The sequence below is a fragment of the Gymnoscopelus braueri genome, assembly GCF_963280865.1.
Source record: "Gymnoscopelus braueri genome assembly, chromosome: 19".
Classification (NCBI taxonomy): Eukaryota; Metazoa; Chordata; class Actinopteri; order Myctophiformes; family Myctophidae; genus Gymnoscopelus; species Gymnoscopelus braueri.
Window position 1 is genome coordinate 39,492,517 of NC_137621.1, and position 27,290 is coordinate 39,519,806.

The window sequence follows — 27,290 nt, forward strand, 5'->3', positions numbered from 1 at the left end:
GCTTTAGGTTTACAGTTAAAAATAAAAATAAAAAAGTAAAAAGAAGGCGTTCATTAAAATCCTAAAATGTCAATGTCCTCACAAGCATGGTAAGTGTGTATGTGTGTGTGTGATTGTTTGTGTGTATGGGGTGTGAAAGTCCAGACTGTCACCAGTAGATGGCACTGTGGTACTGCCTACAGTGTGTGGGCCCCAATCCACACCCCATTCATTTCCCTCTCTCTCTCTCTCTCTGTCTGTCTCTGCTCTCTCACTGACCAAGAATCCAATTAGTGGTCAGTCTGGGGAGATTTCACTGGGAATCCTCCGCTAGCCTAGCATCAGGGAATGTCTCACACAAGACACACACACACACACACACACACACACACACACACACACACACACACACACACACACCAACAACCACATCCGGAGTAGTGCGTTCACACACACACACACACACACACACACAAAGACATACCAAGAGAAACAAACTAAAAACGCTCCTACAGAGACTCAGCTGGCCCCACAAGACAGAGGCTGACGTTTAGATACAGTGCGCACACGCGCGCACAGACAGACACACACACAGACAGACACACACACACACACACACACACACACACACACACACACACACACGAGGGGGCCGGCAGTGGGTTCTGGAGGTAAAGCGGCCGCCTGGGGAGCCGCCGGAAGGTACCCGGTTCCATCCCTGGCTCCTCTCCTGGCCGAAGTGTCCTTGAGCAAGAGAAGACACTGAACCTCTAAACTGCTCCCTGACATCGGTACATTGTAAAGTGCGTTTGAGTGGGTTGGAAAGAAAAAGCGCAGTCCATTTATACACACTTGTGAGAACAAACATTTTAAGACCGTGATTTCATTAATGAAATTTATGAAAAAATAAATACATTATTGGTATTTTAACCAGAAACCTAAAGCAGAAAAATAGCAGATCTACTCCCGTGCACGACACCAGCACGCAACTAAATGTAAATCAGGCATTACTCAGTATCCATACACCTAACTTCTGAATGTCTACTCCTAACCTGAATATTTTCCTAATTGGAAACCTATGTCCAAAACTGTTACTTTTCAGGATTAAAATTCAACAGACAGACAGACAGACAGACAGACAGACAGACAGACAGACAGACAGACAGACAGACAGACACACACAGTACCTTCATCAGCAGCAGACAGTTGGCCATGGAGTACATGACCCGGCTGAGACGAGACCTCCACAGCTGGAGAGATGCTGAAACATCCAAGGAGAAGACATGTCAAGACCAGAGGGTGTTTTACCTGTCGGCTTCCACCCAACAAGCTCACATACAAGTATTATACATCATTGTACGAATAGCCGATAAGTAGCCTGATCTACAAGCTCACAATGAGCTCGTAGATCTGCTATTTTCTAATTTTCAACCTGTCAAACCAGGTTGAAAATGGCTAAAAAGGCGATTGGGTGGCGCCGCGGAGGTTGTGGGTTTGAATCCACCGCGGTGGATCCGGCTTTGTCATGTGAACACAGTTGACCCGTGTTTGGGGGAGGGAAGCCGGGCGTGGAGGGTGATATTTGTCACTGCATGTACTCCAACGGGCTGGGGCAGGAGTATTGGGCGTACGTTTCCTCACGCTGGGGGCTCCTCCCTGGCAGGTGAGCCAGTGAGTGAAATGCTACAACAGCAGAGACGACGACACACAAATGTGTGTGTGGAGGAATCAATTGGCATAATGACTAAATTGGGGAGAAAAAGGGGTAAAAAAAAAAGAGTAGAAAAAAAGAAGAAAGAAAAGAAAGTGGTTAAAACACACAGTCACATAGAAGACTTCTGCACACTTTAACCATCCGGGGACATTGCTGGTAGGGCTTGAATCTGGAACCAGATCCAACATTGAGGAACCAGAATCCGGTTCCATCAACGTTTGAAACCGCTGCTATACATTTACAATACCGGTTGGTTCTCAAACTTTTTTCATTTCAAGGACCACCATAACACTCTGAGAGTGTACACATGGTTCCATTTGTACGCTCTCAGAGTTACAGACCTGTAAGGGTCCATTTGGAAGCCCCTCAAGTAACCCAGAGGGGGTCCCTGGAGCTCACTTTGAGAACCACCACTGCAACAATATGTTTGCAATACTGTATCTATGATTGAATTTGTGTTTATCAACATTTTTAATGAAAGCCAAAATTACACACGTTTAAAAACTTAGGAATCATGTTAAAGGACAACTTTGTTTTTTTACAACCAAGGTTTATGTTTTAGCAATTTTCACAATATTTTTTACAGTAGCTCTTTTAGCCCCCAATAACTCACATCTGGCCATCAAAGACCACGGGATCTTTTTTATTGTGTAAAAAAAAGACATATTTAGCCTATTTAGACATATTTACCAAAGTTGTCCTTTAACCCATTAACTGCCAGAGGTATTTTCATATTTTTTTAGCCAGTGCCAGACTTTTTCATTGAAAAAAAAAAAGTACTCAGGAGCCGAGATACAGAATTTTTAAGTTTTAAGTTAACAAGGAAGTGGATAGGAGTCTAGATCTTCGAAAAATCATATCTCCTTGGTCTTTGGGTCAAATTTGAAAAATAAATATATACATTTTTTATTATTATATATATTTTTTTAGTTCACGTAGATCTACGCAATTGGCACGTGGCGGCTTTAAATAGGTTCGCGTAGATCTACGTGATTGGCAGTGAATCAGTTAAAGGGAACCGTGAAGGAACCGGAATCGTTAAAATCCTAAAGGAATCCCAGCCCTGATCGCTGGTCACTTCAAACTTTGATTCCATCTTTTTATTCTAGCCATACCCCCCCCCCATCACTCCCTTATCCAACCATCCCTCACTCCCTCCCCGGCCTCATGCCTCACACACCTCTCTCTCTCTCTCCACACAAGGCTTATTTTAGGGAGAGAAGGTGAGGAGGCACTGCGGCAGTGTTCAGAGCATCCCAGACAGACAGCCTGTGTGTGTGTGTGTGTGCGCGCCGCGCGCGTGTGCGCACTGTGGAAAAGAGCTCGCGAGGGGGCCTATTTAGTATTCAGCACGACACACGTGAGTATGCATGGGCGCGCGTGTGAGATCCAGTGTGTGTGTGTGTGTGTGTGTGTGTGTGTGTGTGTGTGAGAGAAGAGCTAATCACTCAGTAGGGGTCTGATGTGTGAAGGCGAGGCTCAGTGTTATTGACTTGACTGTCTGCGTGGGCAGAGTAGAGAGCAGAGAGAGAGAGTAGATGAAGAGAGAGAGAAAGAAAAGAGAGAATAACGTCGCTGTCGGGCAGAAACCTCTTATCTCCGTATTTAAACTTTTTGCATTTTTCCGTAAATAACCGTCCTACTTGATCATACTGCAGCGTCTCACAAAAGCATCAAAAGTAGCAGCTCCGCAAGCACGTTTCGCGACGCGTTTCGTGCTTGCCGATCTGCTACTTTTGCCGTCTTCGAATTTGATTACGGAAAAAGTAACAGTTTTGGACATGAGTGGTTTCCACCCAACAGAGACGATAAGAGAGAGTTGAACGAGAGAAAAAAGAAAGAGGGGGGCATAGCTATTTGATTGCCTTTAGAAGAGGAGTGACCTGGCACCCCCTCGCTTACAAACGCACACGCGAAAGACCCTTCTCTTTGTCACGTGCACGCACGGATGCGCGCACACATACACGCGCGCAAATACATGCAGTTTACCCCGATTACGGTCTGAGTGCCTTTTTGGTACATTTAAGCGCGACTTCAAGCCATTGATTTCTTGCTCACCACCACCACCACCACCACCTCCAAATCAGCAGCTCAAATGCTCTCTCTCTCTCTCTCTCAACGCTGCAGAGCCAAAAACATGGCCTCCCCAAAAAAGAGAGGACCTTTTTTCCTTATCACGGAACATTGCACTAAGATATCACTGTGTTTGAGAAGGTGTGCTCTGAACTTTGGATGGAAAGAGAGGGTGATGTGGGAGAAGAGAAGAGAAGAGAAGAGAAGAGAAGAGAAGAGAAGAGAAGAGAAGAGAAGAGAAGAGAAGAGAAGAGAAGAAACAAAGCAAAAGACAAGAAGAGCTAAGAGGCCGAATCGTGGCAGAGTACTTAGATCCTCTATTTTCGGGCGCACAACACCATCATACGATGAATTACAGTATAACCCATTTAGACCTGAGGCTGATTCTACAAATGCCTTCTAAATCAGTGGTTCTCAAACGCTTTCGTGCCAAGGACACCCAAAATGTATTTGGCCACGGACCCCCCATCTGAAAATAACAGAAAGAGATGATTTCTTGATTTGTGTAAAAAAAAAATCAAGATTATTACAAAAAAAAGTTCCAAAATAGCAGATGTACAAGCTTGTACATCTGAGGGTTTTCTGAAAAACCTATGTTGCTATATCTATTTATAGCTAAAATAAAAAATTACACGGACACTTTCCCGGTTTTAATGGGTTGTTAACCGGGGCTCAAGTGAAGCTGGTGGACTTGGCGTGGAGAGGTCCCCATGGCTGTTTCCCCCTGTGACACTGGTGTGTAAGATCAGGGTGGATTTCAACACTATTGATCTTCATTCATCTGCTTTACATTGAGAGGACCGGTTGTGACCGCTTTGGAATTCGCCGAGGCAGTTGAGGTGCTGAGCACTATTAGAACACTGCATTGGTGTGTGTGTGTGTGTGTGTGTGTGTGTGTGTGTGTGTGTGTGTGTGTGTGTGTGAGTGTGTGTGTGTGTGTCTGTGTTTGTGCATCAGTCCAGCACCAGGTGTGTGTCCGCTTCAGTGCTTTTGTGTGTGTGTGTGTGTGTGTGTGTGTGTGTGTGTGTGTGTGTGTGTGTGTGTGTGTGTACATAGACGCTATCCACTGGAGCCTGTGACCTCGCTCACTCTCCTCCCACAGTGTGATGCAGTCTGGGACATGGGCCAGCTCTGTGACCATATGTCTGTGTGCGTGCAGTGTGTGTGTGTGTGTGTGTGTGTGTGTGTGTGTGTATTACTATACTTGTGAGGGCCAAACGTCCCCACAAGTATAGTAGAATTCCTCACAAGAATTTTTTTTGTTTTATGCTTAAAAAATGATTTTAGACATAGAATTAGGAAAAGATTCAGGTTAGGGTTAGACATTTAGAGGTTTTGCTTAGGGGCGTCTACTTTTCAGCTTTTTCCATCTACTTTCGATGACGCACTTTCATTTTGATGCCCTCTCGTATAGTAATGTGTGTGTGTGTGTGTGTGTGTGTGTGTGTGTGTGTGTGTCTGTGTGTGTGTGTGTGTGTACACTACCTTGTCTGTTCTCCTGTGTTAAGGTGATCATGCTGCCATCCTCAGCCATGCCCTGCTCCAGATTGTTCAGAATCTGTCCAGGAGAAGAATTGAGAGTTTTTTTTTAGGAAGTGTTTTTTTTTTTTGTATTTGTGTGTGCGCGACAACAACAATAAAATAAATAGAACACTCCTCCGAGTCCTTTCACATGTGACTGTGTGCAGGTGGGTGTCGAGTATGTGTGTGTGCTGTGCTGTGCCAGTGATTTCCTATGGTTTGTGTATGTGTGTGCGTGTAGGTGTATGCAAATAAATTAACACCACACTATACGGTTGTGTATATCGTTGCCGTCGGGCAGAAACCTCTTATCTACATATTATAACTTTTTGTATTTTTTCCTAAATTAATGTCCTGACCGCGTACCTAAATAGCACTGTTACCCACTAAATACATTCTTAGCTATTGATTGATTGAATACTTTTATTAGTCACAAAATGTAAACAACTAAATATACAGTAAAACATTTAGGATAAAAGGATAACACAAAACAAGTCCAATATTAACACATTAATACATGTCATTATAAGAAATGATGGGAAGGAAAAAAATAAAAACAGCGACAGTGTATGACCCCTCATTTGAATGGGAATTCATAACTAACTCCACTTGTTAGTTTCCTGATAGATGCTGTTTCAAGATGCTTATTTCAAGTTTTGAAATAAAAGATAGCAGATCTACAAGCTCATAGCGCCGCGCTATGAGCTTGTAGATCTGTTATTTTTGTGCAAATCGTTGAATACACATGTTTTTTTTAAGCAACATTTTTTACTCAAATATTTACTTCTGGGGGTCCCTGGAACAAAATACATTGGCGGCCAAAAACAAACCTGCTATTTTTTAATAGACAAAGAAATCTAAAAGGACAGAGATGCGTTCCCGGATTGAACGGGTTGATGGATGATGTCAGGGCATTCCACCTTACGGTGGCAGAATTAGTCGAATGAGAATTCTGCCATGTTTGCGCTACATTTTGGGGGGTACCAGATTGTGGGTGCCCCCCCCCCCTCTGGTGTTGCGGCTGTGGGTGTCACTCACTTTGGATAAGCAGTTCGACAGGTATGAGGGCTTAACCCATTAAGACATGAGGCCGATTCTATAAATGCCTTTTAAATCAGTAACTTGGACCCCCAAAATGATATGTATTTGGCCGCGGAACCCCCCCCCATCTGATATTTTTTTTGTGACAGGGACCCCCAGAAGAGAAGATTTGTGTCCAAACAACAAAAAAGATCTGCAATTTTTCAGAACCACTGTTCTAAATCCTAGCAAGCTAAAATCTAAAGTGACCGATGCTTTCCCGGTTTTAACGGTTTAAATACCAATCCCAGTGATATTGTGTGTTGGAATTACTGTAGGTGGGTCATGGGGTTGTTTTGGGGAGGTCTGAAGCTTAGTTTTTACTGACATTGAGATGTTGAAGAACCAAGAGGTGCAAGCATAGTCAAAATGGCATCGATTGGGGGCTCCCTCACTTTTGATGCCATTATTTTCACCTGTCAGTTTGTTATCAATAATACAGTCCAAATAGGTAAGCTCTTCTTTACTTGAGATTACATTGTCGCTCAGCTGACTAACGATTAATCAATTACTTGATTGAAATGGACAAATCTGTCAAATTTGAGTTAGCAAAAGGCAATAATGTAAAAGCACTTCTTTGAATCTCATACTTACTAGAAATGTGCTTGTTATTTGTCAGGGAAGTAAGTCAAGTATGGAGAACACAAAACCCAACCGGATGTGTATCAACTAGAGGTGCAACGATATAGTAACTGCATGGAAAGATCGATTTAAATTTTCAGCAATCTACTATATCGATATGCAAACAGCAAAATATCGTATCGTTTGACTTGTGACATCATCATCAAACCAGGAAGTTATGCAGGAATGCCTACTGAGTGTCAAAAAAATACTTTCTGGCCTTGACAGCCCATGCATACAGAAAAGTCATATCTGATTGCATTAAACAACATTAAACAATGTTAAACTCACTTTGCATGTTGCTTTGCCACTCGCTTTGCCACTCGATGTGGCATTCACTTTAAGCATGCGCATATCGTTTTGCAATGCAAATAATCGCATCGAATCGCTTTGCAATGCAAATAATCAATTTTATCCATACTGTACTTGTAGCAATTTTAAGAAGAAAAAAGAGAAAGAGGGGTTTATATCCAGTATCCAGGTATTTATTTTTCACACAACATTTTTGGGTAAATAAATAGTTACTATATACTATATTAAATCATTGAATCGAATCGTATCGTTCTAAATGAACCTGTCCTGTATCGTTCATGTATCGTATCGACCAAATCATTGAATCGAAACGTATCGTATCGCTCTAAATGAACCTGTATCGTTCATGTATTGTATCGACAACTAAGTATCGTGATACGTATCGAATCGTTGTTAAAACGTATCGTTACACCCCTAGTATTAACCAAATGGACCCTGTAACCGAACATAATGTGTGTGTGTGTGTGTGTTTATGCGTGCATGTATGCGCACCTAAATGGCATGAAAGAATGTCTGAATGTGTGTGTGTGTGTGATGCATAAATGTAAGTGTAACTACAAGGCATGAAAGTGTGTGTGTGTGTGTGTGTGTGTGTGTGTGTGTATGTGTGCGTGCGTGTGTGTACTAACAGCCAGGCAGACGGTCTTGAGGCTGTGCAGGCGGTCCAGCGCCTCCTGGGGCTTGGTCAGGTACTGCGGCAGCTCTGCATGCAGCAGCCTCAAGGAGAACGGTACCATGGAACCTGAACGGAACCCGAGAGAGAAAGATGGAGAGAGAGAGAGACAGAGAGAGAGACGTTAAGAGGAGCAAGATACAGGATAGGAAAGTGCTGAGAATGAGATAGGTTAACCGCTTTCATGTCATTATTGGGCTTTTAAAATGTAGAAAATGTACTAAAATATTAATAAAATAGCCGATCTACAAGCTATTTCTGCCCGTACGACACCACTGTATGACAAAGTACAAAAGAGGGCTTAAATAAGTGACATAGTCCTGAACAGAGACAGGGAGAGAGAGAGGGGGAGAGAGAGGGAGGGGGGTAGGTATAAGTGGAACAGGGATGCGGAGGAGAAAGGAAGACGATATTAGAGGAGGGGGAAGAGAGAGAGAGAGGAGAGTTAAGAAAGAGATGGCCGACGGCAACACAGAGTGCGAGAATGATAAGTGTGAGAAGACCGGGGGAGGAGGGAGGGGGGGTTGCAGACAGGCACACAGAGAGAGAGAGAGAGAGAGAGAGAGAGAGAGAGAGAGAGAGAGAGAGAGAGAGAGAGAGAGAGAGAGAGAGAGAGAGAGAGAGAGAGAGAGAGAGAGAGAGAGAATATAAACCCGTCCGCCCACACACACAGACTGCACACACACAGACTGCACACACACAGCCCTGGAGGCAAGAACCTACAGATGGCATTGAGCTACGTATGGTTGCTTATTAAACCCCCCCCACAACCAACCAACCAACCCCTTCTCTCTCTCTCTCTCTCTCTCTCTGCACAGCACAGCGCCATCACTCACTGCTCTGCCTCATCCTTCTCTCTCTCACACACACACATTATATGTCTTTCTCATGCCCACACAGTGGCCCAGTATTTCTCTCGCTAGCAAAAAAAATACATGCAATCATGTGTGCACACAGGCACACACACACACACACACACACACACACACACACACACACCAGCAGACGTGCACACACACGCACGCACGCACACACGAAGTAGCGCTCCCTGAGGAACAGCCTGTATCCAGGTGAGTCGCCAGGTCTTTGATCAGGGTCCCTTTGATATCGTCTCTGTCGGGTGGAAACCTCATATGTCCAAAAACTGGTACTTTTCAGAATTCTAACTCAAAAGAATGCACGGTTTCCACCTGACTGAGAGATATATATCCCATTAAGACCTGGAACGCATCTGTCACTTTAGATTTCTTTGGCTATTCAAAAATAGCAGATATACAAGCTCATAGCGCGGCACCGAGTGCCGCGCAATGAGCTTGTAGATCTGCTATTTTTTGAAAAATATATTTTTTATTTCTTTCAAAAAACTGTTAACATTTTTAAGAATCACCTCAGGTCTCAATGTGTTAAATATATATATACATACACACACACACACACACACACACACACACACACACACACACACACACACACACACACACACACACACACACACACACACACACACACACACACACACACACACACACACACACACACACACACACACACACACACACACACACACACACAGTCTCTGTCTGCCTGTCCATCTACTCATCATCCCTTCTGTTAATCCGTCTGTCAGTTTCATATGTCCACTCTTATCACTGCCATTGTCTCTCTATGTCAGTGGGGTCTATCTCAGGGTTCCTTGAGGCGGTTCCAAAAGGACCCTCACAGGTCTGTAACTCTGAGAGCGTACACATGGAACCAAATGGACCCTCACAGGTCTGTAACTCTGAGTTATGGGGGTGGGGGGGGGGGGGTTCTTGAAATGTAAAAGTTTGAGAACCAATGCTGTATGTCTCCCTCCACCCCTCCACCCCTCCCCCTCTGCGTATTCATTTCCCCCCACTCCTTGTCTCTCTCGTCTTTGTGGTTGACATCAAACCAGTCAACGCTCAGGTCGTTCTTCAGAGGAGCGGCGGTGCAGAGGTCGGCCCTTCTTTCATCCCCATTGTCGTAAAAAAACAAAACAAGCTATTTTCAAAAAGGAGCCTGACTGGCTGGCATCAAGGATCCAACTTGGCGTTTGACCACGGCTCCACACCTTATTTAACCTCGGTGAATGACCACGCACGCGTCGCAAAAGTGTCATTCATTGATTTGCCAAATAAAAGAGAAACCAAAAACATGAATAAAGTGTGGTCTCAAAGTGGACGTGTTCAGAGGGGTCCAGTGAAGCCGCTTAATTGCCAGATCGCCTGTTAAAACTTCTTTAACTCCTTTAAACACCTTGATAGTAGAATCCTCTGCCCCCCCCCCACCCCTCCTTTCTCTGTAAATATACCTTATGATTCTAGTGAGCTTTATTCCAATATGTTTTGTATTGTATTGTATGCATTACTGACGAATTGAGTACAATGGACCACAATGGAAACAAGCAACCGCCTGGGGCTTTTTGTGTTATCCTTTGAACATAACCTTTGACTGTACTACCTGTACTGTTAACAACCGTATTAATAAAGTATTCAATCAATTAACCCCCCCCCCAAGGACCCCTGGGGCTCCCCAGACAGACCCCACTTTGAGAACCACTGCACTAGGTGAACGAATTAACAACTGTCAAACTCTGACTGTTTCTAATGTACCGTTTTGTATGTCTTTGTACGTTTTTATTGTACCATTTTCCTCCAAGTGCTCAGTCGGTGCTCACGCATCAGGGAGGGCATCGCCTGTGCGCCCGCCCCACGTCTCAAGCCGCTCCAACGGTGCGATCATGGATAATAGATAGTCGATGCGGCGCGCGCACCGGGCTCAGCCAAAAACGTTAACAGTTTTTGATGCCCAGACTAGGCTTAACTCGTGCCAGTTTGTCTGCGGGCACCTTATACAGTAGGAGGGCACAAAGCATTTAATATTGAGCAATGGAAATTCAATCGGTTGCCTTCCCCTTAGAAGTCGCTGCGGTGTAAACTTCCACTGCATGTGTCTGTGTGTCTTTGCCTTCACTGTGGTAGCCCTAGGGGTATGGTGGATCCAAAAGCAATGGGAATACATTAGAGAACAATTCATGCAGTATAAAAAAAAAGAAGAACTAAACCAAAGTAGTGGTGCCGGAGACAAGTAGAGTTGTTGGTACTTTCTCAATGGTGCCGTCTCACATTAAGCTCCTGAGGTTGCACAACTTTCTCCTTTTAATATTTAATAGGCCAGCTGTGGTGCGGCGGTATGCTGGTGTATAATAAAGGAGGTGGGTAATATATTTTCAGTTCAAACCCAGGAAGAGGCACTCTTGAACCAGAGCACTAGCGTTCGTTGTAGCTTTACGGCACATTGAGGAATGGGATTCATAATGTTCATGTATACAGTATATCCTACAGAAGCTTTCAAACATGAAATGAGCAGTAGCAGTAAAATGTGTTAATATAGCATCACAATCATTTTAAGCCCCATATTTTAAACATTGGCCAATCAAAAATAGCAGATGTCCAAGCTCACAGCGCGTCACTGCAAGCTTGTACATCTGCTATTTTTTAAACAATTTGGAAAACATCTCGACACAAATTTTCTCTTCTGGGGCTCCCTGGCAAAAAGTATTTTCAGATGGGGTGGTCCGCGGCCAAATAAACTATCAATTTGGGGGTCCTTTACCTGAAAAAGTTTCAGAACCAGTGGTCTACAAGCTCACTAGATAGCTAGCTAGCTAGCTAGCTAGCTTGGCGTGTTAGTGTAGGAACTATGTGTACCAAAATCCACTGAAGCCATTTGGATAAACATTTAGAATATCTTTATTTTATTTGGCAGTTTTGGTGGTTTGTTGTCATGTTTTTACTGAACAAGAATAGCAGAATAATACATTACTATCCAAAATAAATGAGAAGAATTGTATTAATTCTAGTTTCACATACTAACGTGTTCTTCAAAAAGAAGAAACAACTCTGTGCTTTATTGTCATAAATTGCACCCTTCTACCATATGAATCTGGTCATAAGTACACAATCATAATTATTTATGTAATTCACGCTAAACCCTCTATTGCCAGTAAAACGGACCTACCAATAAGGGTCCATTTGGTTCCTTTTGTGCACTCTCATGGGGTCTAACTGAGTACATGTGCTTAGTTACTTTTCACTACTGGCATATACCTTACATGAAAGAAATACCCAAATGGGTCCATTTGGTTCCATTTGTACACTCTCATGGGGTCTAATTGAGTCCCCATGAGAAAAAGTGACGAGAAAGTGATGACTAGTTGCACCGTCTGAACATAGATCAGGCCTGCGACCTGATAAAAAAGGGTCATATTAGTCTGCCTATACTTGCCCTCCCTCCACACAGCTGATTCAAATTAATGATAAATGCTTATTACAAGCACCATTTAATCCCCATGCAAAGATTCAGGTGTCACAGCAGCAACAGCAGCCAGTCAGAATGAAACACAGGACAGGAGTTATATTAGGCTACAGCTTAGAGCAAGTGTCAAGAGCCATTGATCATTCATTTGAATCAGCTGTGTGGAGGGAGATGTTGTAGGAAAGTAGGCAGACTAATATTATGATCCTTTCCGATTTCTGTCAGGTTGTGTTCCCACATACATTATTAGTATTGACTGACACGGATCACTAATTTGAATGACTGACAACAGGAAGTGATACCCATAATTCATACAAGGCCTCATGGGACACTGGAAACAGGTGGAGAACTTGCAGGTGTTTTTTCATTGACAATTTTCTTCTGGTAGGCGGGACTTATCGAGACATGTGGGAACATTCGAAAGGTCAATGTTTTAGTCAATTAAATGAAGTCCCCTCACATCTGTATACAAATTCCATCCTGCACATAATTCTAGTCTAATGATCATTACCATCCTGATGTGAAAGAAAATATTTCAAAAGTAGAAGAAAAAATAAAGGCTGTTTATGTATATGGATGTATGTAATACAAATATGTTGGAAATATTTAACTTTTTTGTGTGGTGTCATAATTAAAAGTAATGTTGATTTGGCACACTGACTTTCAAGAAAATAAAAACACGGCAGTTCATGTCAAAAAGGTTGCTGTGTGTGTGTGTGTGTGTGTTTGTATTACTATACTTGTGAGGACCAAATGTCCCCACAAGTATAAAATCATATTCTACTATACTATAGAATAGGATTTTTGCGCTTGTGTCGTGCACCGAAAGATTGCCGATCTACAAGCTCACAACGCTGTGAGCTTGTAGATCTGCTATTTTTTCAGCTTTAAAAATGACAAAACAATGTTTTGTTTTAAACGGCATTCATAAAATTGCCGACCTAAAATGTTGATGTCCGCACAAGTATAGTAATACCTCTCTCTCTCTGTGTGTGTGTGTGTGTGTACTGTGTACCTCTTCTGCCAGGGTAAACAGCAGGGTAGTATTCATAGTAGAGGTCTGGTTGATCCATGTTGCCAAACGGCTCCATTTCCAGGTCGGCGTTCTGGAACAGGTTCAGCTTGGTCAGCAGCGCCAGACGCACAAACCACAGCTGGAAAGACACGCACACACACACACACACAGTTGTTAGTGCACAGTTAAAAACATACTTTCAAATAAGCCTCATCTGACATTGATCCAATACACTGGTGAGAGGAGGGAGAGGGAGAGATTGATAGAGAGGAGAGAGGAAGACCAGAAGGAGAGACAGAAAGGAGGGAGAGGGAGGAAGATACAGGGGAGAGACAGGAGACAAGTATAGATAACAATGAGAGAGAGAGAGAAAGAAGAAGAGAGACAGAGAAAGAGAGAGAGTGAAAGAGAGCAAGGAGAGTGATCAAGCGTATCTCCTATCTCCTCTGGTCACAGCTGTTGTTCTCTCTGGGAAGTACTGCCCTCTGTCTGTCATGCAGTGTGTGTGTGTGTGTGTGTGTGTGTGTGTGTGTGTGTGTGTGTGTGTGTGTGTGTGTGTGTGTGTGTGTGTGTGTGTGTGTGTGTGTGTGTGTGTGTGTGTTCGCTCCTTTTCTTTGACTCTAATATATGCAGGCATCTCTTGGATTCTCAGCTTCTTTCTCTCTCACACACACACACACACACACGGCATGTCGGGCATGACTCTGTATTCCCCAAATGCACACCCACATGCAAGACACTAGACTGAATGTCACATTCGCGCTAACCAGCACAATCGCGCGCGCGCGCACACGCACACACACACACACACACACACACACACACACACGGGCGTACAGTACAGTACCTGCAGTGATTCTGTGGTGTGGGATGTGGGCTGGCCACTCTTGCCATATCCCTGGTTGTGTGCTGTCAGCAGCCGGCCTGTCAGGTCCACCGCAGCGCGCCAGTTCTTACTGCTCTGAATGGGAGGAAGGAGGAAGGATATTTATCGTTGCTGTCGGGCAGGAAACCTTTTATCTCCATACTTCACCTTTTTGTGTTTTTCTTTTACTGCCTACTTGATCACACAACAGCGTCACACAAAGGCAGATCTTTGTGTGACAGCGTCACACAAAGGCAGATCTACAATCTCAAAACGTGGCGCGAAGCTAAACTACTACTTTTGAAATGTAATCCTGAAAAGTAACAGTTTTGGACATATGAGGTTTTCCACTCTACAGAGATGATACAGTATGTATGTATATATATGAGCCGCATGCATCGCATTAGGCAGTAATGGCGACGACTTAAACACACTAAAGTCTAATCCAGTGGTTCTCAAACTTTTTCACGTCAATTGACACTTATTAGCCTGCGGACCCCCTTTTGAAAAGATAGGCCAGGGACCTAACCTGACGCTTCCAGATCCAAAGAAGCTTTCGTCACATTTGTTTCTCAGCTTAAACTAGTTACTCAATACCGCCCCCATCTGGCAGAGTCAGGTTACCAGGGACCCCCATAAGAGAAGATTTTTACGGCTATAGCAGTGATTTTCAACCTTTTTTTATTTCAAAGACCCCCAGTTTGATATTATGCATTAGGCCACAGACCCCCATTTGATACCATCTCTGGGACCCCCAATCTAACACTGTAGTATCATCAGTGTTAATTTAACTCAGAGAGTGTACAATGGAACCATATTCCATTTCCACACTCAAGGGTCCAACTATCAATCTTGGCTGGGGAACCCCTGGAACCCCCTCAAGGACCCCACTTTGAGAACCACGGTCTAATCTGTCCATGTTCATTCAATTTACACAGAGAGTAATGAAGTGACAAATAGAAAACAGGCCTAAAGGGGCCAGTCACCCTGAGCACTAGAACTATAAAAATATAGTTTTAAAAATGGTTCTAAGTCAAGTGGATGGCAGAGTTCACACCACAACTATAACTAATACCTCAACAGTTAGTTATCTTTATAGTCATCATGCTCAGTTTGAACGGCCCTTAAGACAAACACACAAACATACTGCAAAGATAGTTCCGTTATTATTATTATCATTTTTTTAAAGAATAGTGAAAACAGCCGATCTACAAGCTCACAACACGTTGCATCGTGACGCTTTGATAACAGAACATTTGCTGTACTGTAGCTTTGCTTAGCAGACGGCTAAATAAGTGTACACATGTTAACTTAATGGACACATAAGGTGCCTTTTGGATACATTTGTACACTTTCAGAGTTACATTCACACTATTTCATATTGCACAGTGTGTATGCGAGTGTGGGAGTATGAGTTTTATGTGTTGAGTGACACATGGTGCGTGCATGACCGGCTGATATGGCAATCAGAGGACAAAGCGCGTATATGCATACGTGCAAAGACACACACACACACACACACACGCACACACACACACGCACCTAGACATTAGCAGCATCTGCTTCCACAGAAGGTGGTAGGAGTGAGTGGGGGACAGAGGAGGAAGGAGGATGGGGGGGGGGACCAGGGTGTAGAGTCACACCACCCCATCAACCCACATGACAAGGTCAGCCCGCCGATTGGGGTCCTATAAGTGCTGTGCCATTCATCACAGCCACGGAGCTAATTAGGAGCGCGATAGAGAGACAGTAAGAAAGAGAGAGAGAGAGAGAGAGAGAGAAAGAGAGAGACTCATTCTATTCATCTCTCTACCTGTCACGATACTCATCATGCAATTCTCAACCTCTCTCCCCCTCTCTCTCTCTCTCTCATAGCCTATCTCTATTCCTCCTCCTGTTCCCAGCTAAGGGCAGTCTAAACAGTTCTTATATCGCTTTAAAATGGTTGTAACTAGGGATACCGATATTGCCTTTTTTCCCTCGATATCCGATTTTCCAATATGGTCCAACTCTCCATTTTCAATTGCGATATCAACCGATACCGATGTATGCAGGCTTTTAACACCAAAACTAATGTCAGGTAACAACATCACACGCATCTCCTGTCGTGGAATTAACACATTATGCCTAATGTTATTGTGATGCCCCACTGGATGATGCATTCATGAATGCAAAAAGGCTTTCCAAATGTAAACATTCTCTGTGCAAAATAAGAGAACGACTTCAGCGACTTCAAGTTCGACTTGGAACTAATAAATAAAAGCTGTTACAAATATTTTCCCATATAACATTTTTATGTTAATACCGGCCGGTAATATTCGGGGTGGCAATATTATCGGACATCTGTAGTAGTAACTGTGGAAGTGGAAGACATGGACCACACCACGACTACAAAAGGCTGTGTCCAAACCTTACAATGACGACACCGTTTTTGGGCCAGGAACCCCTGTACAAGATTTGTGTAGTTAAAAATGTTTTCAAGATTTTTTTGAAAATAGCTGATGTACGCCTTTATAGGGATCAAGTGGTAAAACAGATTTTGAGACTAGATTATCTCATTTTCCTGGAGTATGTGTGATCATGCGGCCTAGTCGCTTTTTTGGGGTTGTTTTTGTAGACCTGGTTGCTTATTTCACTGGCAACACTGCTTTGCACCCTCTCTTTCTTCCATGTCTCCCTTTGGCCATCGCCATCCGCTCTCCACACTTCTAATCTGTTCCTTTGATGACCATTGTGCTTCTCGACACAGGTCTCTCAGTGTCAGGCCAGCTACTATGAAAAAGCATATTATATAGTTTTACAAATTCCCAATTAGTTCCCACTGAAAGAAGCTGAATGAGAGCACAGCTACCTTCAAGAGAAATATGGTTTGTCTTAACTGAAAGTTCACTCATGTGGATTGGACTGCATTGTAAAAAAAAACGGATGATGAATGAATATCGGCAATGTAATATAACTAAAAAGCAGAATAAAATCTCACGACTGAAGAATTGTGTCCTAACGTACGATTTGGGAAACAATGTGAAAGGAGCCCCCCCCCCCCTCACACACACTAGCGCCGTTTCCTAAACAATTAACACATGTAAAATAATGATGTTTTAGTAATATTGTTCCTGCTGTTCTACAAGGGAATTACAGATTGAGGCTTTAACATTAGCTTTTTTTTAAATATCGGATTGTATGTAAGATGGAGGAAGGGGATGTGAGTGAGAAGGGGGGGTGGGGGGGGGGGAAGAGAGGGACGGAGACAACAACAGCAAACCGAATGTGTCGCAAAACCCTGGCTACGCCGAGCCAAAGCTGATTTTTACCGCTTGTGTTATTAAGAAATTACGTGACTGAAGATAGCTGAACTCTGAGTTTATGACAAAAAAATGACTAATGAATAAACATTTTTGCGGGTCAATCTCCCTCCTCATGTGCCCGTCCAACTACACAGTAAAAATGATGATGATGTGCCGCGTTGTGAGCTTGTAGATCTGCTATTTATTGCGCACGACAACGGCCCCGCAACCGAGTATAACTGAGGCTTTAAACGAACACGCCAGATTTGTACTGTGCTCCCAATTAGATGTTCCACCCACTTTCAACTCCATCGGTTGCACCTCGTCTCTGCCTTCCCCTCCTCCCCCCCCTCGCCTCCTGTTCCCCTCTCTCCTCTACTAACCCCTCCCCGCCCTCTCCCTTCTCCTCCTCCTCCTCCCCCGCTAGCTCTCCTCTCCTGTCCTGAGCCCAGTGGCTGTGGTGCCTCTGAATCTTCATTAGAGAAGGAAATGAAGCTGAAAACGAGGAGGCAGCCCGGATGGCCAAAAGCAGCTGCAGCCACTCACACACGCGCACGCAGGCAGGCCCGCACACACACACTACAGTGCTCCACTGCAGCCACAGGGTATCAGTAGGCAGGTGTGTGTATATGCGTGTGTGTGTGTGTGTGTGTGTGTGTGTGTGTGTGTGTGTGTGTGTGTGTGTGTGTGTGTGTGTGTATATGTACTGTACTGTATGTATATTTGTGTGTGTGTGTGTGTGTGTGTGTGTGTGTGTGTGTGTGTGTGTGTGTGTGTGTGTGTGTGTGTGTGTGTGTGTGTGTGTGTGTGTGAGAGAGAGAGAGAGATGTGGGGAGGGACATGTCCGCAGTCATGTACAGTAGCTGCATTTTCACACGCACACGCACACACACACACACACACACACACGTGCGCACACACACAGTATATGTTCACTCACAGATGTTTAAGGGGAGGGGGGGGGTTTCAATGCTGCACGAGAAATCTATAGAGAAAGAGAGCAGGAGACTGTCAGGTAATAAAAAAGAAACTCAAGGGAGAGGAGAGGAAAGGAGGGGAGGAGAGGAGAGAGTTGAGGTGAGGAGAGGAGAGAGTTGCGGTGAGGACCACAATGGAAACAAGCCCTCTGGGCTTTTTGAGTTATCCTTTATAGCATCATTGTATAATCGTGCTGCGTTACTTTTTTTGCAAACTGTTGATAAAATATTCAATCAATCAAGGGAGAGGAGAGGAGAAAGTTGAGGTGAGGAGAAAAGAGGAGAAGTGAGGAGAGCTGCAGTGAGGCACTGCGAGGATACAAACTGGTAGAAGGCAGCAGAGTAGAAGTGAACTCCACAGGAGACCTTATGTAACGATGCGGTACCCCTGACATACATAACTTTGTATGATGCCACAACTGTCTTATTTACTGGCTGATAATGTCTTTTTTTTCTCTTAGAAGACAAACAAACGAAACAAAACAAGCCATCTGTCCGAACGCTGCGGCGATGGACAGCATAGGAGGGAAGATGTGAGTAGGATTGGAGCGTAGGCAGTATAAAGTGGAAACCAGTGGTTAGAGGCACAACAAAAGCCTGCGTCCCGGGAGGGTTGCAGGGCCAATAAGCAGCGTCGGTCCAGTGGCCAGATAAATGCAGCCCTACACTGTAAAGTCTTACTCTGAGAGTGTACGAATGGACCTGTCAGGGTCCATTTGGTTACATTTGTACCACTCTCAGAGTTACAAATGGATAAATGAACACCCGAGTATTTTTACTGTGTACCTGCTGAAAGCTGAGCTCTGAGCCCTCCGGTGAAACTCGCTCTCGCGCGTGTGTGACTGTGTGTACTACTGTGTAGGCTGCGAGTGTGTGTGCGCGTGCGTGTGCGTGTTTGTTTGTGTGTCTCAGGGGAATGCGTTTAGAACAACTTCCCACTTGGCACTTAACACTGCATGCAAATTGCCGTGCACTTTAAAAAAAAAAGAAAAAAGAAACAACATCAAATGGTCAGGGAAAGGAGGAGGGCGATGATGATGAAGGCTTACCGAGTGCTTTAAGGACATGTTAGTACACATTCTTGTTCTCCACCGGTCAACTTGGTAATAAACCAATATAATATGAGAATATATATTTTTTACACACACACATATAACACACAAACATATATACTGTATGTGTATGTATGTATGTACATACATACTATATATATATATATATATATATATATATATATATATATATATATATATATATATATATATATATATATATATATATATATATATATATATATATATATATTATATAAGTTATATATATAAGTTGAAGAAACTACATATACTACATATACTAGAAACTACATATACATTTTATACAGCTGTTCATTTTGTTCTTTATATTTAGTTGTTGTACAGCAGTAAACTACACCAGAACAGTTCTCTGCCTGGGTTTACAACACAGCAGGATAATTTTGCCACGCTCAGCCCTCTATCATTACACAAGTAATGTTCATTTATCCATTTGTAACTCCGAAAGTGAACAAAATGTAACCAAATGGACCTGTATTCAAAATGTATATCACTGCATCACCATTAATGGCACAGTGTCTTTTGATAGTGTTTTCATGGCGTGGCTCTGCAAGAGGCTAGATGTCTATGACAGGATCTGTGTGTGTGTGTGTGTGTGTGTGTGTGTGTGTGTGTGTGTGTGTGTGTGTGTGTGTGTGTGTGTGTGTGTGTGTGTGTGTGTTGGTTAATCTCTGAGTCTGAGATTCACATTGGAGCCACGCCGTACACAGATCCAGAGATCCGGATCATTTCCTAGTTGTTGTTTTATTGTCAAGTGACTCTCCCTCCAGACGCATAGGGCAGTGGTTCTCAAAGTGGGATATGTACAAGCTCACAGCGTGCCACTTTGTGCCGCACTGTGAGCTTGTACATCTGCTATTTATATTTATTTTAATAGCCAACGTATAAAATATGGATAAAGGGGTTACAATGATTGTGATGCTGTATTAACAAATTTAGCTGGGGACCCCCTGGAACCCCCCCAAGGACCCCTGGGGGTCTGCCTGAGAACCACTGCCCTATGCATGTGGAGGGAGAGTCACTTGACAACCCGTGCCGCACTGCAAGCTTGTACATCTGATATTTTTGAACATTTTAGAATTATTTTGAACACAAATCTTCTCTTCTGGGGGTCCCTGGCACAAAAAAAATCAGATGGGGGGTCCACGGCCAAATGTATATAAATTTGGGGCACTGTTAATTTCGTCGACTAAAACTATGATGAAAGATTTTCGTCGACTAACTTTTTTCACTGACGAAAACTAAGTCTAAATATATTGACAGTTTTGTCAACAAATAAGAATTAGACTAAAATGTTAGGGAGGGACTAGTGGAGAAGAGATCCAGTAGAACTGAAAGACAAGTCATTTTATGTTTGGTTGCGCTCGGGTGTTACGCTTTGAAAATAGCAGATCTACAAGCTCACAACGCGCCATGACACGTAGTGAGCTTGTAGATCAGCTATTTTCAGGTGTAAAATCAGCCATTAAAGCCTGCCAAAATATTTTTGGGGCGACAAAATCAACAGTAGATTTAGTCGACCAAAATCATATGATATTTAGTCCACTAAAACGAGACTAAAACTTCAGATGACTAAAATATGACTAAAACTAAATTAAATTTGACTAAACTAAATCCAAATTTGCTGTCAAAATTAACACTGATTTGGGGGTCATTGACATGAAAAAGTTTGAGAGCTACTGGCATAGGGGCCTGTCCCACCTTACACACCCACATGCGAATGGTTTAAATTAACACTGAGGACAAGGTGGCAGAAGAGAGAGAGAAGGGGGGGGGGGGGGCTACTATTGAGTGATATACGGGAGCAGGCTGATTAATAATTTAGCTCGGCTCAAATGACTCCGCAATAAGACCTAATCAGATCCCACCAAATCAAATGAGGAGGCATTACCATGGTGATTTATTGCCATCGATATTAAATGAGGAATTGAGTGCGCGGTGCTATGCTAAGGAAGCGTGTTGGGATTGCTAATGTCTGCGCTGCACAGTGAAATCCTCAGTGTTAAATAACGCTGAGTGTACAAATGGAACCAAAGGGACCCGTACGGGTCCCCTTTGGTTCCATTCATACACTTCCAGAGTAACAGATGGATAAAGTGACACTGAGGATTTTACTGGCAGACAGAGGGGTTTAGTTTTTACTTCTTTTACCTTGGGAAACTTTTACGATTTTCAATCTAAATCCCATTGTTCCGATTCAGATAGTGTGGACACAGTTCTTGGTGTCTTTTGTGCATTTTCCCCGCAAAATGCGTACAACGGCATAGTACAGGTCAGATTTGATCCCAAAAGGGTGACAGAACTGTACACAGATGGAAATCAAACCCACTCATCCACTGCGGCAGCAGCCAGTGTGTCAATTTTCTTTCGAGACGTGACAGAAGAGTTTGCAAGGAGACACAACAATGCACGCAAGCACCCAGATACACACAACTAGACACCACAATGACTGTCAAATATGTAAAGTCAAGGATTTAGTGCCATTAAAGTAGTGGATCTAATTGGAGTGCATTAAGCCTGCTCACACCATAAGAGAGAGAGATAAAGTCGATACTAATTAACAATCCTAACTTCAATAGCGCTGCATTGTTTTACATACACGCCCACACATTATGCACACTCGCGCGCAGAGACGCACGCCAACACACAAACATGGGAGTACATACAGTGCACACACACACACGCACACACGTAATTAGTCTTGTCAAGAGTTTAAAAGGGGTGAGGCTTCTTAATTGTGTTCAAGATCATCAAGTTCAGTGCAGTTCTCCTTTGGCGAATAAAAAAAAAGAAATAAGAAAAATTAGACAGTGGGGAAAGAAAGAAAAAAAAATCCTGAATAACAAAGCCGAGCGAACAAACGAACGCCCACTCGCTGGCTCTCTCGCGAGACCAGGAGCCTGCGGGCAAATCAGACTTAAAAAGGCCTTCTTCGTCCTGGGTTTGGTTAACACAGGCAGCTTCCCCGTGCCACTTGTGTTCTTTTTTTCTTTTGCCCCGGAATCCAGAGCTATATACGCGGAGGGGGGGGGGGGGGGGGGGGCGGTAAAATAAAACACACGAGCTGGTCGTGGGAAAAACGAGCTAACTTTGCTTTGATGCCTTTGTGTAGCTCGTCTGCTGTGACTTGGACAGAGAGAGAGAGAGAGTAAAAATAAATAAATAAATAGAGGGTTATGGAAAAATAGAGGGTTGAAGAAAGAAAGACAGCAAGCCAGACAGAGAGGCAGACAAAGATATGGGGGAGAGGGAGAAAGAGAGAAAGAAAGAGTTTAGCCTTCAAGCTAGAGGTTGGCCTCTTTGGCTACTGTTCTGAGAAGAACATCGAATGGAAGCCATTTTTTTTAGGGGGGGGGTCCCCCACGAGCATTCTCTGCACTGAAACAAACCGGACACTGAGAGACACTATGAGAGGATAAATGGTGGAGTTTAAAGAACTCTATATAATACTCCCAGGGAACGCTGCAAGACTTCAGAGTCCTGAGCTGAGACCGTGTCCCACTGGGTAATATCCATGACTGATTGACTGGTGGTGGGGCTACTGGATGGCTTTTGATGGTCTGCTTGTCAGCAATAACAACATTCCCCCCCCCCCCCCCAAACCCTCTTTTTCCCCAAAGCTGTGAGACTGCCGCTTCTTTTGCAGAAGACGGTTTTGATCAAGAAGGTTTTGTACACACACACAGGCCTGGTTTATACACCCCCACCACTGACAGCATGCGGCAGACGGCATTCCACTGGGCCCACAATGCCCAAAAAAGACACAAGTCATATTCTTTGAAGCAAAAAAAACAGTGTTTCAACATAAACAAAACAATGTTTGGTTGAATGTTGATTTCGAAAATGTAACCACATGAATCCTTAGCGGAACCCTATTCCGGGCATGTCATAATTAGGCCTGTCACCGTTATCACATAATCGCCTCATCACAATTATTTGAGATAATCGAAATAGTTTTTAGCAAATCAGAATCAGAATGAACTGTATTGTCACATCACAGGTTTACAGGTGTAAAACAGTGGGTGAAGTTCGTTTTTTGTTATAATCGTCATAATCATTTTCCATGTTGAAAATCTTCCATATACTTCCATAAACATTTTCAAAAACAGTGGAAATAGCAGATGGACGAGCTCAGTTTTTATCTGCTATTTTCACTATTCATGTTTTTTTTTATAAAGTTATAATGTAAAGTACAGTGTAGCAAAGTTATTAAATTATGTAAATTGTGTAAGTTGTTTGTCATATCTGCCCTGTGCACCTTTTGTTTACGAAGCCTAAAAGCCAAACAGAAATGAACATTTTATTCATAATGTTCCAATAATGTTCAACGTCAGAAACGCGATGAAATCGTCAAGCGCAATTATTTGAGCGACAATCAATCTTCAAGGAAAATGTCATAGTCGTTGACAGCCCTAGTCGTAATAGGCCGGAAATTTGACGGAAATAGCAGAAGATTAAGAGATTTGGTGTGGAGGGGGAAAAAAAGGAGGGGACCGAGTATACACCCCTGTGGGACCCCGGTCAATGAAGCATATAGGGTTTAACCCATTAAGACCGGGAACGTAGCTCTCTCATTTTAGATTTCTTTCTTGCAGATATACAAGCTCATAGTGTGGCACTCGGTGCCACACTATGAATATATATATAGCAAATCTTTGAATATATATATCTTTTTTAAAGTGAAAATGTTTAACTAAAACCTTTGCTTCTGGAGGGTTCCTGGAACAGAGTGACTGTCCGCGGCCAAATACATATCATTTTGGGTGGTCCTTGACATGAAAAAGTTTGAGAACCACTGATATTATAGCAACAGAAGTTTTTTCAACAAAAAAAAAACGTTCCCGAATTTGAAGAAGATATTTGTAGAATCCCCAGAAGCAAAGATTTGAGTAAAAAATATGTATATTCAAAGATTTGCACACATTTTCATGATTTAAAAAAAAAATAGCCAAAGGAATCTAAAAATGACACACAGATGCGTTCCCGGTCTTAATGGGTTAAGTGGTTCAGAAAACGGGGGTCATCATTCAGGAGCGGCGGTGTGGCTCAGGAGGTGGAGCGCTGGTGGTTCAATCCCAGGCTCGGCGTCGTCGAGGTGTCCCCGAGCAAGACACTGAACCCCCTAATTGCTCCCCGTGCGCTGACTTGGAGCAGCACACTGATCCTAATAGGATGGGTCAAATGCAGAGCAGTAATCCCCCCCGGGGATCACTACAAATATCGTTGCTGTCGGGCAGAAACCTCTTATCTCCATATATTAAACTTTTTGTTTTTTTTCCGTAAATTAATGCCCTACTTGATCATACTCACACAAAAGCATCAAAAGTAGCAGACCCGAAAGCTCGAAACGTGGCGCGTTTCAAGCTTGTGGATCTGCTACTTTTGATATATTTTTTTATATGAATCCCGAAAAGTAACTGTTTTTGACCCGACAGAGACGATATGCTATAAATACCCTTTATTTATCATCTTTAAGGTGATGTTGCACACACATCTCCTGTCTTGGAATTAACACATTATGCCTAATTTTATTGTGATGCCCCACTGGATGCATTCATAAGTGCAACAAGGCTTTCCAAATGTAAACATTCTCTGTGAAAAATAAGAAAACTTCAACTTAAGCCTTCAGTAGTTTAACTGATAAATAAAAAACTATACCGATATTTTCCGATATAAAATGTGTATGTTAATATCGGGCAGGCAATATTATCGAACATCTCTACAAGAAACTTAGGTTGTACAGCTACTTGGGAAGTCCAAAAATGTTTTGGACTGCGTTGTGGGTTTGTAGATCAGCTATTTCCGGAAAGCAAAACCCGAGCGCAACCAAGCATAAAATGACTTGTCTCATTCTACAGGATCTCGTCCAGTTTTTGTTTGTTGACAAAATTGACAGTATATTTAGTCATAGTTTTGGTCATCATAGATTAGTTTTTATTTGGTTTTAGTCAGTGAAAAAAGGTAGTCGACGAACATTTTTTATCATGATTTTTGTCGACGAAATTAACAAGAATAAGTACCATGGCCAGGCAGCTAATTTACAACCCAAAGTTCTACCAAAGTTCAACATCGCTTTTAAGCCGGGCTTGAACATGTGCCTAATAAACTCTACACACACACACACCCAGCAAGGTTGAACGGACCGAGCCTTTTCACACCACGAGAGACTCAGGCACGTCCTTCACTGCTTCGAAAAGCTGACGCCGCATTATCCGAGGCCTCTGGACGCTCTAATGGGCGGAAATGACAGCCGCGTGGGAGAGAGGAGAAAAAAAAAAGAAGTTACGGTAATGACAGCTAAAGGTTACGGCAATGATGGCAAAGCATAGCGTCGCAGTCAGGTCACTGCGATGATTATGGGCCCTGTATCTGTCTGTCTGACCCAGCCAAGGTGGGGAAAGGTGGGAGAGGGGTGGGGGCAGGGGGAGTGGTTATCCAACCGTGCTCAATACACAGACACGCGCACGCACGCACACACACACACACACACACACACTTGGCCCCAGGCCCAGATAGCGTCACACTGTGGGAGGAGGAGAGAGGTTACAGGCTTGTGTGGAGATAGTACAGCGAGATGGGGAGAAAGAGAGAAGAGAGATTGGAGAGGGGAAAGAAAGAGAGAGTGTGTGTGTGTGTGTGTGTGTGTGTGTGTGTGTGTGTGTGTGTGTGTGTGTGTGTGTGTGTGTGTGTGAGGTAGATAAAGAGTGTGTGTGGGGGGGGGACCGGGCTACACTTTAAAATCCACAGTGTCAATTTATCCATTTGTAACTCTGAGAGTGGACAAATGTAACCAAATGGACCCGACCCGTAAGGGTCCATTTGGTAACATCTTTCCATTTGAACACGGAGGATTTTAATGTGTAGTGACCGCATAATGCAAGGACGGAGAGAGAGAGAGAGAGAATGAAAGACAGACAGACAGAATGGCAAGCTGTCTTTCTTCAGCAACCCCCAAACCCTGTTTCATGTGGGTTGCTCAACCCCAAGGGGCAGAGAGACACCCCACCACTACTGTACCAGTACCACCACTCTGTTCATGGAACATAGCAGTGGTCTCTCTCTCTCTCTCTGTCTCTCTCACACACACACACACACGTGCATGGCCTGGTTTTAACATACCGGCCTTGAGGATAACGTACGAGGACAAACTCCGGCTACATTCCAACAAAACCACCACAACCAACCTACCTACCAACCTACAGTACCTACCTACCTACCTACTGCTACGGCTGCAACACAGGCTTGCTCACAAGACAAGTGTCACATTAGACGGAGGACGGGCTTTTAATCGCGTTGCCACCTAATGCGAGAACGCCTTAAAGAATTAGAATCTTTGTGTGTGTGTGTGTGATGCCAGTTCACCCACATAGGCTGAATAATGCACCCGCTGGTGCATTAGCCACACACAATGAACAACCGCCGTGAGACACACACACACACACACACACACACACACACACACACACACACACACACACACACACACACACACACACACACACACACACACACACACACACACACACACACACACACACACACACACACACACATTTTACTTAAAGGGGTAGTTCACCCCCCAAATAACTTTTTTTCTATTGATTACTCACCCCATGGAGCCTTGAATTCATGGATATTTATTAGTTTTTGTCGCATTCCTTCCTTTATTATTTGATTATAATAAATTTAGCCCCATTGATTCCGGTAGGAGACACAAATGCATTTGTGTCTCCTACCGGAATCAATG

At 43.4% G+C, this 27,290-nt stretch overlaps 1 protein-coding gene across 1 annotated transcript in view; it reads right to left on the reverse strand.

Annotated features, from left to right (window-relative positions):
* Positions 1 to 27,290, reverse strand: part of trappc12 (trafficking protein particle complex subunit 12) — a 47,756-nt gene that overhangs the window by 4,956 nt on the left and 15,510 nt on the right. The window contains exons 4-8 of the mRNA XM_080415105.1: positions 14,174 to 14,287; positions 13,327 to 13,465; positions 7,930 to 8,042; positions 5,252 to 5,324; positions 1,167 to 1,240 (exon numbers count right to left, since the gene is read on the reverse strand). Coding sequence (XP_080271231.1) covers positions 1,167 to 1,240; positions 5,252 to 5,324; positions 7,930 to 8,042; positions 13,327 to 13,465; positions 14,174 to 14,287 — 513 coding nt within the window. The remainder of the gene's footprint in view (positions 1 to 1,166; positions 1,241 to 5,251; positions 5,325 to 7,929; positions 8,043 to 13,326; positions 13,466 to 14,173; positions 14,288 to 27,290) is intronic.